The 17689-nt window shown below is 44.6% G+C and overlaps 1 protein-coding gene across 2 annotated transcripts; it reads right to left on the reverse strand.

Annotated features, from left to right (window-relative positions):
- Window positions 1-151: 151 nt before the first annotated feature.
- Window positions 152-17501, reverse strand: OGT (O-linked N-acetylglucosamine (GlcNAc) transferase). 2 transcript variants are annotated; one of them, XM_015859959.2, is made up of 22 exons: window positions 17153-17322; window positions 15400-15580; window positions 14209-14452; window positions 13878-13946; window positions 10845-10961; window positions 10541-10620; window positions 9739-9934; window positions 9342-9482; window positions 9015-9115; window positions 8770-8923; window positions 8569-8670; window positions 8131-8310; window positions 7720-7878; window positions 7210-7299; window positions 6193-6318; window positions 5201-5371; window positions 4952-5068; window positions 4704-4871; window positions 2610-2762; window positions 2027-2279; window positions 1744-1867; window positions 152-1196 (listed from the first exon to the last, which is right to left on the reverse strand). In XM_015859959.2, exons 1-22 carry the CDS (start codon window positions 17187-17189, stop codon window positions 1022-1024), a joined length of 3138 nt encoding a protein of 1045 aa, XP_015715445.1. In that variant the 5' UTR covers window positions 17190-17322; the 3' UTR covers window positions 152-1021. The 2 variants fall into 2 exon arrangements, with proteins under 2 accessions (XP_015715445.1, XP_015715446.1); XM_015859960.1 differs by having other exon boundaries at window positions 877-1196; window positions 15400-15550; window positions 17153-17501.
- Between the last annotated feature and the right edge of the window lie 188 nt (window positions 17502-17689).

The following is a 17689-nucleotide window of genomic DNA, read 5'->3' on the forward strand; positions in this document are numbered from 1 at the left end:
CCGAAGGGGAGGGAGGGGCAGCAGCTCAGCGCAGCAGCTCAGCACAGCAGCTCAGCACAGCAGCTCAGCACAGCAGCTCAGCACAGCAGCTCAGCACAGCAGCTCAGCACAGCAGCTGCACGACGAGTAAAGCCAAGAACCGTGACAGTCAAACTGGCAAACCAAAGCTTTATTTGTTTTGTCTCAAGTCTTCGCTACAGTCCGCAGGGCTGCGCCCTCTATACACCATTGCCACCCATTTGTGAAACGTATTTGGCACCAGTTTGTGGGTTTTTTTTTTTCCTTTTCCTCAAACGCTTTTGGGGGAGGATTCGTTTTCCGATCAAATTTGGTTTTCTAACAGAATAGGAGCTGCCATCGTGATGCCAATCAGCTGTTATTGGAGAAGCTTAAAAACAAAAACGGAACAAAAAAAGTCCTTATCTAAACCAACACGTTACAGAGCTCCAAAACAGAGGTCAAACATTAAAAGGCTGATATAGGCTCGAGTGGTTTATAAAACCTATAAAAAAAGACTACACCAGCAAATATGCCCTTCAGTCCGCACAGTCTAGAAATGAATGCAGGGAGCAACACTCGCTAGCTGGAAATCTTGCCATGGGAGAAGCACACGTATACCACCAGGAGTACCCCAAATCAATCGTTAAGAGGCTCCAATTCCCAATCTATAAGGAGACAAACGCGTCAGAAGATTGCATCAAATCCAAGGGATCGTAATTGGTTGGGCAGTTCAAACTTCCCCCACCAACCTCTCCTCTCACACATAGAGGCTCACATGTACACGGCTCAATCCCGTTCCAATTCCTCATGGAATAAAAGGATCCCAGGCTCTATAGAGTCTTCCCCTATCATGCAAGAAATACGGTCCGGCTGTGCTCTAATTACCATCGTGTATCATTTCAGCCACAGAGTACCAGGCAGATTAAGTAGAAATGCACAGTTTTTAGCTCATCGTCTCTGCACAAGTGTTAGAGAGGCTGAGTTCCTGGACAGGTCTGGCTGGGCACACAGACAAGTCTCTTCATGCAGATTCACTGGTTTCCACTGGCTTGATCATGTGGTCCGGTTTGTTGCCAGCAGCATAGTGATCCCACATCTGAAGGTAAAGCCTCTCCAGGTCCATGGTGTACTGCTTGGTGTTGAACAAAGGGCTGGATATTCTCTGCTTCCAGACTTTGCCACGTATTTTTTTCAGGCTGCAAAAATAAGTTGAAGGCAGTCACAAACGCTTCCCAACACTTCTCAGTGCTGTTTGCTTTTAAAATGGGTTTCAGCAGACCCAGAACTGCCAGTACAAAAACGGCAACTTCCACACCAAGTTCATGTGGCTGTTTCACTCCCTCTTCGTTTCTGATACAACCAGCATTATCTCAGCAGAACAGCTGTGACATTCAGTTGTCACATGAACTATTCTGCTCTGTATTACTGCACAGTTTTAACCTACAACTGTTTCAAATTCAACCTACAAGAACTAAAAGTGAAATATGGTGCAGTTTTTAATCAGACAAGAGCCTGTACTTGAGCAATTCCTTCACAACAGCAGCCACGTTACTGGAGCCCTGTTACATTTACTGCAAAAACAGAAGCAGAGTTAACTGCAAGACTCTACAACACCTCAAGATGAGAACTGTCCTATTTCCAACATTAGGCTAATACGCACAACTACTGATAAACTCAACACTGTGACCCACCACAGCACTTTCATTCTTGATCTAACAAGCTACAAAGTGCAAGTTTACTTACTATTCCAGATCAGTTCCCAGTTTCACAGCAATATCCTCATATTCCTGCCTACTTTTTGCAATAAGCTCAAGACAACCAAGGCAAGTAAGCTGGGAGGCAGCGACTCGTGACGCAAGCGTTTCACCTGTAAAGGCACACAAATAGGAGTTACCAAGTAACACGCTACAGAGTGCAGACCTGTTTCTCTAGAGGAAATGAGGAAGTCTGCCAGACCCACTCCCTGTTATGGTTACAATAACGGTATCAAATTCACCCACTCCATCCAGGTTTCCCACAGCGTTACCTGGCATGGTGACCATAGGAGTCCCAGCCCAGAGCACATCCATCCCCGTCGTGTGCCCATTGCACAGTGGAGTATCTAGACAAACATCAGCCAGCTGCCCTCTCCTCACATGCTCTTCCTTGGGGGCAACAGGAGAAAAGATGATTCTGTTCTGGGAAAGACCCAGGTTTTGGGCATACTGCTGAATATTGGGCTCTCCTACGGCTGGGAAACGCAGCAGCCACAACACACTGTTTGGAACTCTTTTTAGGATCTGTAACAAAAAATCAAGACAAAAACAGTTACGTTAGAAAGCTTTCCTTATTTGGATAACAAGAGGTCATGATGTAACAAGATGAAGTTAAAAGCGTTCGTCACTCAGTACTTTCTCTCTTGGAGCACAGAGCAAAAAACAAGACCACAATAGTACTGAATTCCTAATGCTGCTGAAAAAGAAACAATTCTGAGCGAGTATGGAGCAGCACTTGAAAAGTAAGTCTTGAAATCCACGATCTCATTCATTCACTGCAACGCACTTCTGAATAAATTAATACCACTGTAGACCAGAGGTTCGATCTTAGTTTCCAGATCCACAGATACTCACATTAGCCCACATCTGCAGCGTGGAAGGGTCAATCTTATAGAGTTGATTGAAGTTGCAGTATACAACAGCATCTTCTGGTAAGCCATACTGAGAACGGGTGGTAACAATGATGGTTCGTGGAACTTCTTCTCCAGTTGCTGCTTTGTTGTTAATCTAAATAAAGAAAAAAAAAAATAAAGCCATTGGAATGCTGAAAATAAAGAAAACGTGCTTATGCCCTATGGAACATTCCTGACATACATACTGCAACACGTGCTGGCATCAGAAGTTACTCAAAGCTTATCTTTCACTTCTTATACAAAGACTACATTGTCTACTTACCCAGAACAAGAATTTAAGTGGTGTGTGTACATGCTTGTGGATACCACGATGCTACAACCACCAAGGAACAAAACACTGGGCATTTTCATGCCCTGGCTACGTCTCCCTGCAATTCCAGGTCATTAGAAAGAAGAGGCATTTAAGGAGCACTCCCCTCCTTAAGGTCACCTCACTGCCTCGAAACTAAAAATGAGAGCAAGGCTTGAAGGAAGAAGAGAACAGTATTTAGAAAGCAAAGGGATTTCTTTTTGTTTGTTTTGGGGGTTGGGGTGGATGGGTTTTTTCTTTTAGTATTCTTAGTCTTGAGGATTAGTAAAATGGAAGTATAATTCAAAGTCAGAATGACGGACTTTTGTAGGCTATTTTCTGTTTGTTTTTAAGCAATAGGCAATGGTCAGAAGGAAACGTCCTTACAGATATGGCAAAACAGGTACTTACAGCCTCTGTCTGTTTTAAATTTAATGTTTTACATACATATATATATATATATATATTTAAAGTTTATCTCACTGCCACTGCTGCCAGCCAAAATAAATGTACTGTTGACAAACTTGACATTCATGGGAATGACTCACTGTCACTGACTCTGTTAGAACATGGAGCCAGTATGTTGAAACTGTAAAGACATGAAGATAAACAAGATAATTTAGTTCAAAAGAAATAGGTAAGAGTGCTACTGACCCATAACACCAAAAACCTCAACCACAATGCACATTAATAGTACCAATACCCCACATTACAACACATACAAAGAAGGGTTATCTTAGTATGATCAAAAGAGGTCAAAATCTCACAAGAGATCAAACCACATTTTAAAAGGGCACCAATGCAGCTTAGATTGGTTCTCTTGGTGGTGGAGTGATTAAGACAAGAAACTCCCTGCTATTTCAGGGCACAGCATTTCCAGGAAAGAAAGCCAATAAGATTACTGATCAAACTAAGATGAAGCCTATTGCCAACTCAGAAGGAAGTCTAAGCTGGGCACCAAAAAATTCATTAAAAGAAACCAAAGCATGAGGTTATGGATAGAGCAGTAATAATAAAAAGGTCTCCAGTGATAAAAAATAGTCCCCTAGAAATTCATAGGGAAGTTCCACAAACTTCAGATCACAAAAGAGACTTAAAAGTTACAGAGCCAGGGTATTTTTTAATTCACCCAAATTAACAGATGGACCTTCCCCTCAAGCCCACTCTGATTTGGCTGATTAGCCAGGACGGACTGAAGGTGCATTTTTACCAGACAGACATACAAGGATTCACATCTCAGCTGTAGGGAACAACATACTAGGAAGCCTACAGCTCACTCCTCCCTGGATCTGAAGACTAAACTGAAGGACATTCAGGAGTCAAAAGAAGCCACGTCAGAATCAAAATAAGGTATTTTTAAAAAAGAAAGAACTGCTCTACAAGGCAAAAAAAATTATTCAGCAGAAACAGTAGTCGTCACTATCACCTAAATCCCGTGAACTGAAAGCACTGAGTGATGGTACAGAGAATGGTTCAGAAAGATACAACTGACAGTCTTTTCTATGCAGCAGAATTCAATTACTTTGGACTTTAGGTTCCATTTGATATAACCCCTCTACCTTTGGGGATAAATCATCTTCCACAACATCTGTGGCTTACAGCACATCTGGAGTTTCCCTCAGTATGAGAACTAAATAAATCAACATGACAGAAGAGAGACATTTGCTTGGAGGTTCTTGTTTCTTGTTATGTTAAAACATACAAACACATTATAAAGTCCAAGAGTAGAGTCCCGAGGTGCCTCACCTGAGTAGTTGCAAGTCCATTACTAATGTTGAATCCATTGATGGTTATCTGAATTTGTCCACGATTAATCATCTCAATCACAGCTTCTGCAATGGTGTTCATAGGAATGACTGGCATACTGAGGGCAGCGTTGCTGTCTGCAGTGTCTCCACTATCAGGGCACTTCATCTACGTAAGAAATCCCATGAAGTCAGAGAAAGCAATAGCTTAAATGCTTAAGACAGAACACACAAAGGTGTAGCACTCACCTTAACAATCTTGACATCAGGGAGGCTGTCCAAGAAAGCCTTCAAGTCAATGCCATTCAAAACAATTCTGTTATCATAAATATGACCATTGGACTTGAAATCAATGACTGCTTTTTTCTGGAAATAAAAAGAAGCACACCACAGTTGTTTACAAGACCCCTCACAAAGTACACAGTAACAGTTACTTCATTAATACAGAGAACAGCACTTGCTAACACCACCTACTCCTCCCGCCCTCTACCTACATACCTTTAGATGGGGGAACATGTTGGCGTGGTCTCCAATAAAGAAAGTGTTTGGCATGTAAGCTAATTTCTCTGAATACTGCTCAGCCACCTCCACTGGAGAAGTTTCTTTATCTGTGATGATGTAATCCATGAACAATGCCCCACTGGTTCCAGGATACCCTAACCACATTGCCTGCAAGACAAAGAAGGGAGATTCCAGTCCTGGGTATACTGTCAAACAATGCAGGTTAAAAAGCAATGCATGTAAGTTCAATTTCCCACCTTCAGATTCAAGTTCTTTGTTGCGCTTTATCAACTTAAAAGCAATCACTGAGACAGTGGACAGGCAGAAAATACTCTAAAATTGACCCTCCAAGCAAAAGACTCCTAACCCACCTGTGCACAGCTTTAATCAGAGCATTAAGCACCAGTGATTTCAGCCTCCCTTAGCTGAGACAACTCCTGTAGGGCAGCAGGAGTCCACTTCAGGCTTCTGGCCATTCTCTTTCCATAGGCATTAAAAAAAAATAAAAACGTAGTAAAAAAACAACTGACCTTAATTCGCATTTATTCTGACCAGAATTTATTAAGCCTGAAGAGACCAGAACTCAAACCATTTTTTTCAAAGCCTTTAAATGCCCTTTTGTTCTTCTCACCAACACAAGCAGCCAGTGGCAAAGAGGAACCTCATGGAACACAGCTCTATTTCAGGACAGTCAGCTGCATGCCAATCACACGCACACACAAGAATGAAGGTTGTATTTCTGCAATCACTTGGCAGAGAACAGGAACAGAGGGGGCAAATACTGTCTGAATGTTCTCTATGATCACAGTCAAAGCTTCTGCCTGACCTTCCTAAATAGTGCTTGCATTATTACACACTTGAGAGTCCCCAGATCTGCCATCAATCACCAGGTGGGGTTGGTTTTTTTTCCTGTTCTTGACAGGAAAAAAGAGACTCCTTGAACTCAGAAGGGGATTTTCTGGAGAGAAAGATCTCTTCATCTCAGTTACCTGAATAGGTGCTGGTCTCAGAGCAAACAGCTCATTGCGGGCTCCCTTGGTATAGCCATTCATGTTAATCAGAATGTGTATCCCATCCTGATGGATGCGGTCTGCTGCTTTCCCATTACATGGTATCTGAAGAAGAAATGAATCAAACTCATCTGTGCTTTCAGTAACAACTGCAGTTAGCCACCAGCTTCCCAATGGATAAATGTCATCTGTATAACCTGGTCAAGACTTCAATTTTGTCAACACTTTTTAGTAAAGAAAAGCACCACATTTTTCCTTGAAGAGAGAGAGAGCAGTTAAATGCATCAACATTCAATATGAAAACTGCTGCCCTGTTTTTACTATGATAGAGCTCTCAACATCCACTGCTGCAAAGGTAGAAAGAATAGCTCTCCATGAGCCTAACTACAGGCCCTTACTTGAGAGGAACACTCTCAAGTCTCAGCTTTGCCAAACCCATCTTAAAGAACAGTCCTGCTGACATGAACGTTGTACTGTTACATACACTGTTACTTGAGCAGATCCTCAAACATAAGAGTTTTAGCTATCATCTAATTCTGGGACTGTCTAGGCACCAATCCAGTTCTATCATCTATTATTCCACATACACGTATCCCATGTTGATTCACATTCTTGTCAGTTATCTACTGTAACAGCTCCTGTGTATGCAGAAATCCCTACCTCACTTTTCAAACGAACTTCAACAAACTGAACCAAAACCACACCAAATAACTGCGACCAACCTTTTGATAACAGGGTGGGAGACCCCTCCACCAACTCAAGTCCCTTTCCTACTTCATTGGGATAAAGTAACCTTAAGCAAGATTAAATACTTGGCAGCTGTGAAATCTTGGCTTATCCACAGCATTTAGAGATGCCCATTATCTTCAGACTAAATGAAAGAGTTATTCTAAAACCAGCATCAGCTTCATCCAATAAATCACTGCAGCTCAATATCTTCACCTGATCATCTGCTTTAAATTGTGACTTGCTAGATCTGCGTATCAAAAAGCTCACCTGAGATAAGTCAACAAAGTGATTTGCTTCTGCCATCACTTTCACACGGAAGTTTGTACCATCATCAGGACTCAGGGCATAACAGAACACCTACAGGAGGAGGCAACAGAAATTGACTGTGCATCTGCAACAATTTGTAACGGCTTTCAAACTCTTGATACAAAGTTTTTATGCAACAAAATGCATTTGCTATTAAACATTTGGTATTTCGATTCTAAATTACTTTAGTAAGACTGCAAGTTGCAGACCAGCTCTGCTGCATTTATTGGTGGGGCAGTTAGCATCGAGAAGGGGCAGCGGGTGTTTAACACATCAGCATCATGCCCCAGACCCACCTAGTTCTGGCACTAGCATAACACGCCACATCTTGCATAGACTAAAACACAGCTTTTTTATCAGTCCAAGGTCAAGTGAATGTAACAAATTAATTCCCATCAAGTGTTCAATTTTAAGAACACCATCTATGAGACTCTATTTTAAAGCTTCAGCACACTTTTTTTCTATTTTTACCTCAAATTTGTCCGGGTTATGCATGCCAGGGATTGACTGCATTAGGTGTGATGTTGGATGGTTTCCAAAATCAGAGCTCACATAACCAATACGAAGTCGACCTTCACTGGCCTTCAAATCCTTTGGATGCTCATATGGCGGCTTGTGAAGTACATTAATCTGTCAAGAAAACACACACAAGTGAACTAAAATGCCAGGAACCAAATGCTAAGCATAAACAAAAAATAATCAAGTTTTTAGAATTAGCCATATTCAATATCTAAGCAAGTGGGCTGTGGGCATCAGTTTAAGATCTGCACTGCTCACCTTGGGTCAGTGGCTAGGGAGCCTTACATACACAATACTATGCCTTAGATTTCCTGTGACAACAGGCAGATGTACTTCACAACGGACCTTTACAAAACCTCCTACCTTGTCCAAGCAGAGATTTCCATGTCTCTCAGCAATAGCCTTCCTGAAGCTGTGAGAAAGGGGATACAGCATGCTGTGATGAGGGTGGACAGAAGGCAGTCTGTTTTTCTCCAGTTGATCAGCCACAATGCTAACCAGCTTCTTCATCCTTTCATCATAGTCTGTCCAGTCACAGACAATCTAGAGAAAAGATAAAATACAAAACATAGGACAACAAGCTTCATTTGAGCTAAGATTTATCAACAAGCTGAGACCAAAGCTTCTTCCAAAAACGAAAGCAAAATTTCCACTGATCAAGGTTGATGACTGTACAGCCTTCAGATTTAAGAATTATTTACTCTTTTGCTTTGCTTACAGTGTTTGGTTGAGGTGATAAAGCTTGGCATTTGATACAGAGGAACCTTAAGACTACAGACAACACCACCATCCCTTCCTCACCTGCAGACAGTGAGCCAAGTTGCAGTAGGCATCAGGGAAATCAGGTTTCAGTTTCAGAGCGGTGCGGTAGGATGCAATGGCTTCTGGTATATTCCCTGAATCCTGTGAAGACAGAGGAATGAGTCAGTAGATAAAAACACAATCAGGCTAAGTACCCACAGCACTCCAGCATGTTCCGTGTGATTCATACACGTGCACTACCTTGTGAATGGATGCCAGGTTGCTATGGGCATCAGCAAAAGCTGGGTTTATCTGAATGGCACGGGTGTAGCACTGCAGCGCTCCCTGAACGTCCTGCATTTCCTTCAACGTATTTCCCATATTGGAGTAGGCATCTGCGAATGTGGGGCTGATTCTGAGAAGGCAAGATAACATTATGAACAATCAAAGCTTCTCCTCCTTCCCGACAGGAAAGGCTGGGACTACCACAAACAGCATCCATTTACCTAATTGCCTCTTTGTAATGCATCAGAGCTTCCTGTAATTTTCCTTGCTGTTGGAGAACACTTGCTAAATTTGAATGTGCAGCAGCAAACTCTGGAAACACCTGGGGAAGAAAAAAAAATTGTCACCTGTCTACCAGTACCTCAAAGTAAACCATGACAAAACTAATCTTATGCGTTTCTTCCTCTGATTTCCTTATGACTTGGGCCTGAGCAGACTTCCTTCTGGTTATGGTAGGAGATGGAAGGAAGACACCCCATGTCATACCATACACTCCCAGCTTTATTGCTCTACCTTTTCCTCCCCAACAACACCACAACCAACTGCACCTCAAGAGCCTTGCGATAAAGGCGGACAGCTTCCTCAATGTTCCCCTGCTCCCGTTTGATGTTTGCCAGATTGTTGAGAGAATCTGCATGGGTGGGACAAAGTCGAAGAGCTGTATTGTAACATTCCTCTGCTTCAGCCACCTACAACAATAAAACAGAGGAAGGGACGATAAGGGTAATGTTCACACTGTAACATTCCTTCTAACAGCACTGCTTGAGAAGGTATTATACAAATCACTCCTAACAGGTTTGAAGCGATTATTTCCCAAATCATTCTTAAGGAACGTAACAAACAGAAGACATCACCTTAATAAAACTGGTAACAATTGGTGCCCAAAACATCAGTAATTCTCATGTTAACATTCTTAAGAAGGTAGAAAATGAAAGCACTCCTTACACTGCCCTTTTCCTTCAAGGCGTTGGCCAAGTTACAGTAGGCATCAGGGAAGTGGGGCTGTAGTTCAATAGCCCTCCGGTAGGTGTCTATTGCGAGGTCTATCAGGCCTTGCTCATAATACACACAAGCAAGGTTGCCGTGTACAACTGCATGGTTTGGACTCAAACTCAAGGCTCGAAGATAAGCTGCTACAGCTCTGTAACAAGAAAAAGAATGTGAACAATCACCACAGCATGACAACTATATTTACCTTGGTTATAAAAGCACACATAAAACACTGACGGGAGATATTTTAACACACACAACTATTCCAAGATGTTACTGGAAATACAAAAGTACTGCCTGAATTAAAAACCCCATCCAGGAATCAATTATTACTTGTGCCATTTCAGAACTATGCTGAAGAGACACGCAGGTCCTTCTGTTCAGGAGTATTAAATGTGGTCTGTATTCCTAGCACATCTGTGCCACTGTAAGGCTTGCTTCATTTGCAGAAATGCCCTTGTTTGGCCCATGTCCTTGAGAGTAAAGCTAAAATCAATGAGTGTACAGTGCCAATAGTCAAAACAATTAACTTCTCTTAGAGCTACAGAGAACAGTCACCAGAAATTATAACCCAACCAGATGCACTGTATATACACAACAAAGTCTGATCCTCTTTTGGAATCAAAATCTACAAACCAGGATCGACTTCCTACCTATCTCCATCTACATCCTCAGTAGTAAAACATTAAAAACAAGACTCAAGTGCAGGAAGATCACAATGGAATACATTTAACAGGGGCTTTTTAGCTCTGCTTACCTGTCAAATATTCTTGCCTCCTTCAGGACATTTCCTAGATTGATGTATGCATCCAAAAAGTTTGGGTCAAGCGTTACAGCCTGAAATTACATGTAAAGTTTTGAGCATTACCACAAAAGCTTTATCTATAATATCTCAAGTTAAGTGTTGTTTTGCTTGGTTTTATTTTGAATGGACACATACAAATTATATATACAAATTCATTAATTTTAAAGCCTGGTAAACCTAATGTACTCTTCTATAAGCAGACAGCTGCCCGTGCAATAAAATTCATCAGTGAGGGCAAACTGGCTCAGGCTGTTACCTTTTCAAAGTGATGGATAGCGAGCCAGATTTCTCCTTGGGCATTGAAAACACAGCCAAGATTACTCCACGCCACTGCAAAGTTTGGTTGAGTCTCAATTGCTTTTAAGTAACAGGCCTTGGGACAGTTAAAGAAGAGAGATACAAGGGGAGGGGAATATTTGTAAAAAGAAAAAAATGAGAGAAAACAATTGTTAGTATGCGTTCTCTAACCAGCCAAAAGTGACCCTGCAGTATAGGCTAGCTTGCGCCAAAACTACTGCGCTGCAAACTGCTGTTGGTCCTGCGCGGGCGCAAACCAAAACCCAGGTGCAAGCCCACCATTCTTCAGTTACGCTGCTGAGTCAATAAGACTGCAGTCACCAGCTCAGCACAGCAGTTATCTTAAGAATGGAGTGTGTAAAAATGGGGAAAAGAAAAACAAAAAATGAGCATGCAAAAATGACTTTGGGATGAAATGGAACGTTAGAGCTGTGGGATGTGCTAAAATGAATGGGAATTATTCTCAAGAGGTAGAAAAGCTACCGGAAAACAGGCATTCTTCAGCTTTAGCTGTTCTTATAAACTGAGACGACACGTCCCGCCCATGGCTTTGAAGGCACCCGGCCACCTGCAGCCCAGAAACCTCAAATGACAGGATTGCACCAGGGTTCAGGTCCCTGTAATGCGAGCGCGAGAAATCGCTGCGCTTCCTACCCAGCACGGCGCCACGCTACCGCTGCCAACTGCTGCGCTCTACCAAGTGCCCCTAGCGAGCGTGAACGGCCAACCAGAATCATTAATCTATCAGACGGGCCCGTAGGAAAAAAACCGTGGCACGTTCAATTTGATGTCTGAAAGCATGGCAAGCCAATTGCATGGGGAGCCGGGCGGTCAGCCACAGATTAATCATCCGGCCAACCGTTCACCGGGGCTCCGCCGCACGGCAGGCGCGTTACCGCTGCGCAGCCTTTGCGCTACTGCAGGATCACAGCGCGTCATCAGAAGAGCAGAACGCTGCAATCCAAACAAAGAAGAAAAAAGGAAAAAAAATGAACAACCGGAAGAGTTAGAAGCTTTTACTATTAACTATCTCCAATTACTTCTTTTAATATATATATATATATCTTTAATTTACATTTACGTTACTTCTTTGAAAGAATTTGTGGCTACTAGTATAAAACATTCTTACATTACTTGCTCGTAATTAAATATTTAAGCTGTTTCTGAAGCCACAAGACAGAAGATTCAGGCATGGAGGCAAATGGTTTTGCTGTGGCAGTTACAAACCCGTTACCATATTTCTCATCATGTGACTTTTCGGTGCGTTCCTTGCTGGAAGAGGAGGAGGAGGTGTGTGTCTGCCCTAGATCCAGGCCTCGAGCTCCCTTCAGCGAGGCACCTTACGCATGGAATAGGAGGTTTCACCCACCTGAAACCTTCTAAATACAATATCAGTGGTGAAAAAACCAAAAACAAGAGAGAAAATAAAACAAGATCATTAGTAAGAGTTCAACAAAGCAATTGCAATTTTTCTGGATATGTCTTTAACACATGGGAATGAGGACAATCTGTCTGTAACAAGGGAGACATGCAGAAGGGAGAGGGTTAATCAGGGCAATTGCATACAGCAGGGACTTTTTTTTTTTTTTTTGGAAGAAAGGCTCTGAAATATCTACAAAGAAATTCAAATTTAGTTCAAAACTGTAAGGAATTTGCTGGCTTGATCTTTCAAATGGACTGATAACCAAAGAAACACGTTGCAATTGACTCGAGATGTTTTTCCTTGTTTATTAAGTTCTCACAGAACGGAATAACACTTTCAAACTAGGTGTTCTCCAGAGCTCTGAAACAAAGAAGTCAGCAACCTAATGCAGGCGCAGTGTCTTGGCCTATACCAGTCACACTAAAGCTGCAGTGAAGTGCAATTCGTGTTAGCTGTCCGCTTGGTGGGCTGAGAACCAAACGTCTCCAGGACCATTCAACGGTACATTTGCAACCTGGATCTGACCAAATCAATTCTGCTGCCCTGGGACAGTACATACATCCAAGTTGTTAGGAGAAATCCAAACAATAATCAACTTTGAACCTACGCTCCCCAACGCCCCCTTAGGACCACCGCCCTCCCTGATGGTGCTGCAGCCAAACAGACAGCTACGCTGTTCATACACTCCACTTTGTAGCATGCGCGTGGGGCTTGGAGTGACAGACGTGGAGGCCAGAGTGTTTCTCGCTTCTCCACACTCCTCACCCCTGCAGCGCGGACGCGTAAGGTGGCTTGTAACAAGACAATTTCTTTGTGCAATCCAAGTTTTAACGTGCCAAGAAATTTTCGACTCGTCTCGGTGTTCAAATTCTCAGTTTAGGAAACGCAAGACTGCTAGAAGCCACCTTTCCACTACGGCAAGTTTTCTTTGATCAGTTCATTTCCAAACAAACCAGCTTTGTCCTTCCGATTTCTTTATTTGAGGGAGGGGAGGAGGGAAGGCATGAAGAAAAGTTATTGAGGGGAGCGCAGACTGCAGCTATTGATCATTTACTAGCCTTTCTTCCACCATCGAGGGGAGGGAAAAGTTAAAAAAGAATAAATATCTTTAAAAGCCAATATTACAAGGTAACATTTGGATAAGTTTCTTCTCCACTTACAAGCCACAAAGGACTTTAGAAGAGCAGCATTGTCAATAGCACCTGCATCGTACAGGGATCTGGAGCTAACCACAGGCTCTCTGCTTGGCAGCAGCAGGCAAGCCTCAGATTTGAAGGGCTTACTTATTTCCAGATAAGAGCATGGTGGAGCCCCTGCCCAATACTTCAGAATGGTATCAGGTAGTCTAGTTCAGCAGGTAGGCTCGGTAACGTTCCATTTCTTGACTTAAACCAACTTTTAAACATGGACATGCCATATCTTGCCCTGCAACTACTCTGGGGCGTCTCAGTGCCTTCAGTTTTCAGCAGTTTCTCAGACTGTCTGTAGATCAACGCAGATTTGAAGACTTGGTGCAAAGTTCAAGTTTTCAAAACACTGGCGTTTACATGTATTCTACTCAACACCTACCTTGGCTTCTTCCAAGCGACCCAGGGCTTTGAGCAGGTTCCCCAGGTCACTACGAACACAGTACAAGTCCTGAAAAACCAAAGCCACGCAGTCAGCTTCACGACTTCACAGCTGCCCCAAAAGTCTTGCAATTGGCAGTTCCCACTCCTCTATAAATTCATTCCAAATTCTTCACAGAGATACTACAGGTGTGATTTTTGATGGCTGTTTTTTATTTATTAAATAATTGGTTTCTTAAATTAATGATGTCCTTGCTTCCTGTACTCTTAACAGCTTTTCTCCCTACGTATCCCCCACCAACCCATCCGTTCTTCTGCAAGGCACTACTCACAGGGTTGTACTGAAGGGCAGACACGTATGCCTGTACTGCTCCTTCCATATCTCCTGCAGCAACCAGCGCAGCAGCCAGATTAATGTATCCATCAATGAAATCTGGTTTGAGGCGCAGTGCATGTCTGTAGTGCTCGATAGCTTCCTGCAGCTGTCCACGTTCCTTGTACACGTTGCCCAGATTTGAGTAGGCTTCAGCCAGCAGCGGGTTCTGTTTAATAGCCAAAGTGCTGAAGTGAGCAGACCTGGAGAAAATCAGACAAGTTAACAAAGACAATTGAATAGGAGTGTCTGCCTGTTTACTGTTTGATATACATTCATGCTTAAGCAAAGCAAACATACAGCCAACATACGTGGGCTTACAGAGCTACCTTACATGTAGCTTCTCCTTGTTTAACCACCTCCCCTGTCCCCACTGCAGGTTCTACTGAGAAAGACAACCCAGCTCAATCAGCAGGATTCAAGTCTCCTCCTCAAACCTGAGCTCTACGTGGATTGAGAAACCATCACAAATACTCTGTTAAGCCTCTTCAAACATTTGCATGCTTTTTTCTATGCAGTGTTTCACTTACAGTCTTTCAGAAACAGAATACAGCAGACAAGCATAGGTTTAAAGTTCTGTCTTGCTCTCCTCTGTTTCATTTTCCCCCATCTAAATTATTACTACAGCTTCAATCAGAAGCCTACAGAGTAAATCCCAGTTACAAGTCATTACTTCCTTCACCAGCACAGACATTTAAAGTCCCAGAGGCTTGACAGACACAAGGTCAGGGAGAGGCAGGCAGAAGCAGCAGTGACAACTCTTAATTAAGCAATGCCATCTCACTGTAAACAATCAAACTCAGAACTTAAAGTATTAAACGCACACTGCAGGTGGAATACATGAAAGCTCCTTGTTTGCATGTGCAAATAACTCAGGGGCATGCAAGCATACAATACGAAAACGGCATGAGAGTAACAGCACTATCTGATGCTTGCTGCAAAGCTAGCAACTCCCACTTGTATTCCTCTTACCCTAAAAGAACTCAAGAAACAAGAACATTATTTCTGGCCAGTCATTACTGCTAGAATCAAGTCAGCATCTGCATTCAGTTCTAAAGCCAATGTCAGATAAGCACTTCTATTAACTGTGCTCGATACTATGAGGAGCACAAACTCCAAAAGAAGCTTGAACGCAACATCTCCATCCTACCTGTCCAATCTGCGACACTGGAAGTGAATAGACGATAGCAATAAAAGCACACCAGTATTATCAGGCTCTTGTCTCCAAAGCTGCATGCAGTGTCTCTCTGCTGCTTCAAAGTCTCCTGCCTGATACTCACGATGAGCCAACTCCGCTAACCCTTGGAAGGAAAGCATACGTTTCGTTGGTTCTGGAGAATCACCAAAACATTCAAGGGGGGAAAACAAAAAGTTAGAGAATGGAAACCAAACCAAAGAAACCAAACAGAAACTAAACGAAAATAAAACACCAACCAAAACCAAACCAAACCAAAAAAGAAACGGCGTATAAAACTAAAGGATGAAAACGATTGGGATGACACAAAACAACGCAGCAGGTGGAGGTTTGTGCTCTCACATCTTCAGGCCCCAAGCTGCTGCTGTGGGATTTCACCAGTTAACAGTTTAGAAACAAAAACAGCCATTACGGTTACACAACTTCATGTATTTTTCAAGTTAACGGAATGCAGTTAAGATAATCCTACTGTAAAGCAGTTACTTGGGCTCATACAGGCAGCAGAGCCAGACAATGAATTTCCTTGCCCCCTCCCCCCCATCCCCAGACCGGGCATGTAACACTTCCTAGCTCTGAAAAGCACTAAAAACCTCACAGGGAAATGCAGGACCACAGACACAAACTTCAAAGGACTCGAACTAAAGGAAGTTCTGCTGTGCCAGTAGATCCGTATCTTGTGAAAGCCCTTAAAGAAAAAGGCGTAATGCGCAGCGTTCCTTTAAATCTCCACTCCGCCGGCGTTATCTGCCACGCATAACAATTCCTCCATTGGCAAAGCGGCTGAATGCTATCTGATGGAAGAGCAGCGAGCTCCCGGGGCTGGGCTGCAACGGGGGGGGAGACAAACTACTTCCATCAAACACCGGGCTCAAACAAAACAACCCATGTGAGCACCCAGTCGTTACCGGACTGTTCTGCATTAGAATAGAGAAAGAGCAGCCCTTCAGGCGGTGCCTTTACACCACTCGGACCTGCTGTTAAAAGCCCTGAGTACTGCAAGCACCTCTTATTTTCCCCTCCTAAGCTCAGGGCAGGGAAGGGCAACGCTCCCAGCGCTCTGCGTGCACTGGGCCCCATTCGTCCAGCACTTCCTATCTGGCCCTACGGAATTCCACATCTCTGCTGTAACGAATCACACAATGGTTTGGGTTGGAAGGAGCCTTTAAGATCACGTAGTCCCAACCCTTTGCTATAGCAGGGACACCCCCCCCCCCTCTAGCCCGGGTTGCTCACAGCCCCATCCACCCAACCCGGCCCTGAGTGCTGCATGGCAGAGGGCGTTCACATCCTTGTCGGGCAACATGAACCAGTGTCTCCCCATCCTCACGGTCCAGCATTCCTGCCAGTTATCTACCCCTGTTCTAACGGAGCTGCATAGCGCCGGGCCGCAGTGCAGGCCGTGGAGCAGCGCTGACTGGGGGCTGTTAGCGGTGACCTTGGTGCTCCCGCAGCGCAGCGGCCCGGCCCCCAGCACAGCGCCCGTTCCCGTACCCACATCCCCACACCGCTCCGCTCCGCGCCGCCCCTTCCCCCCCGGCCGCCCCCGTGGCAGCGCCGTTTATTTCGGGCCCGTTGTCCGCCCTGCCCCGCTGCGGCTGACGGACAAATACAGCGCCTCCAACACGCGGCCCGGCCCGGGCCCACGCGGCCGCTTCTGGAAAGTTCCGCCGGGAGCGGCACCCGCGGAGCGCACCGAGCCCGGCGGTACCTGTGCTGTCGGCCACGTTCCCCACGGAGGTCGCCATCGGGACAGGGGCCGGCGGGGCGCCGGGCTGAGGAGGCGGAGAACGACAGAGCTGCCCGCGCTGCCGGCACGCTGAGGCGGCGGCTCCCGAAATGGCGCTGGCGGAGGCGGCGTCGATCGAATGGCTGCGGCCGGACCTACATCCCCGCGACAAATAGTCCGGGCGGAGCCAGCCCGCGGGGCGCCGAGCGGCGGAGTGATACAGCGGAACTACAGCCGTCTCCTTCCGCCGAGCGCCCCCTCCATGTGTATCACACGGAGCCGCAGCGCAGCTCTGTCAGCTGAGAGATCGCTCCGCGCCGACACATTGCGACAAACGCCGCCGCACTGCGCATGCGCCGCTGGTCGCCTCCACCGGCACGTGCAGCCCGGCCGTGCTGGGTCGGGGGGATGAAGGGGGGACTGGAATTAATTAGTATTTAGCATTAACACACGGGGCGGCTGCTCGCTGCAGGGGGCTGGAAGGCTAAGCTCACCTCCCAGCCATAAAGAACCGCTCTC

Source organism: Coturnix japonica, chromosome 4 (assembly GCF_001577835.2).
Source record: "Coturnix japonica isolate 7356 chromosome 4, Coturnix japonica 2.1, whole genome shotgun sequence".
NCBI classification, from domain to species: domain Eukaryota; kingdom Metazoa; phylum Chordata; class Aves; order Galliformes; family Phasianidae; genus Coturnix; species Coturnix japonica.

Bases quoted from the DNA above. Each gene is read 5' to 3' on its own strand.
- OGT (XM_015859959.2), bottom strand. From the start codon at position 17,189: ATGGCGACCTCCGTGGGGAACGTGGCCGACAGCACAG. The intron at 15,581-17,152 runs GTACCGCCGGGC...GTGATTCTCCAG, and splicing joins GAACGTGGCCGACAGCACAG to AACCAACGAAACGTATGCTT. The intron at 7,300-7,719 runs GTAAAAATAGAA...CTCCTCCTGTAG, and splicing joins ATAACCCGGACAAATTTGAG to GTGTTCTGTTATGCCCTGAG.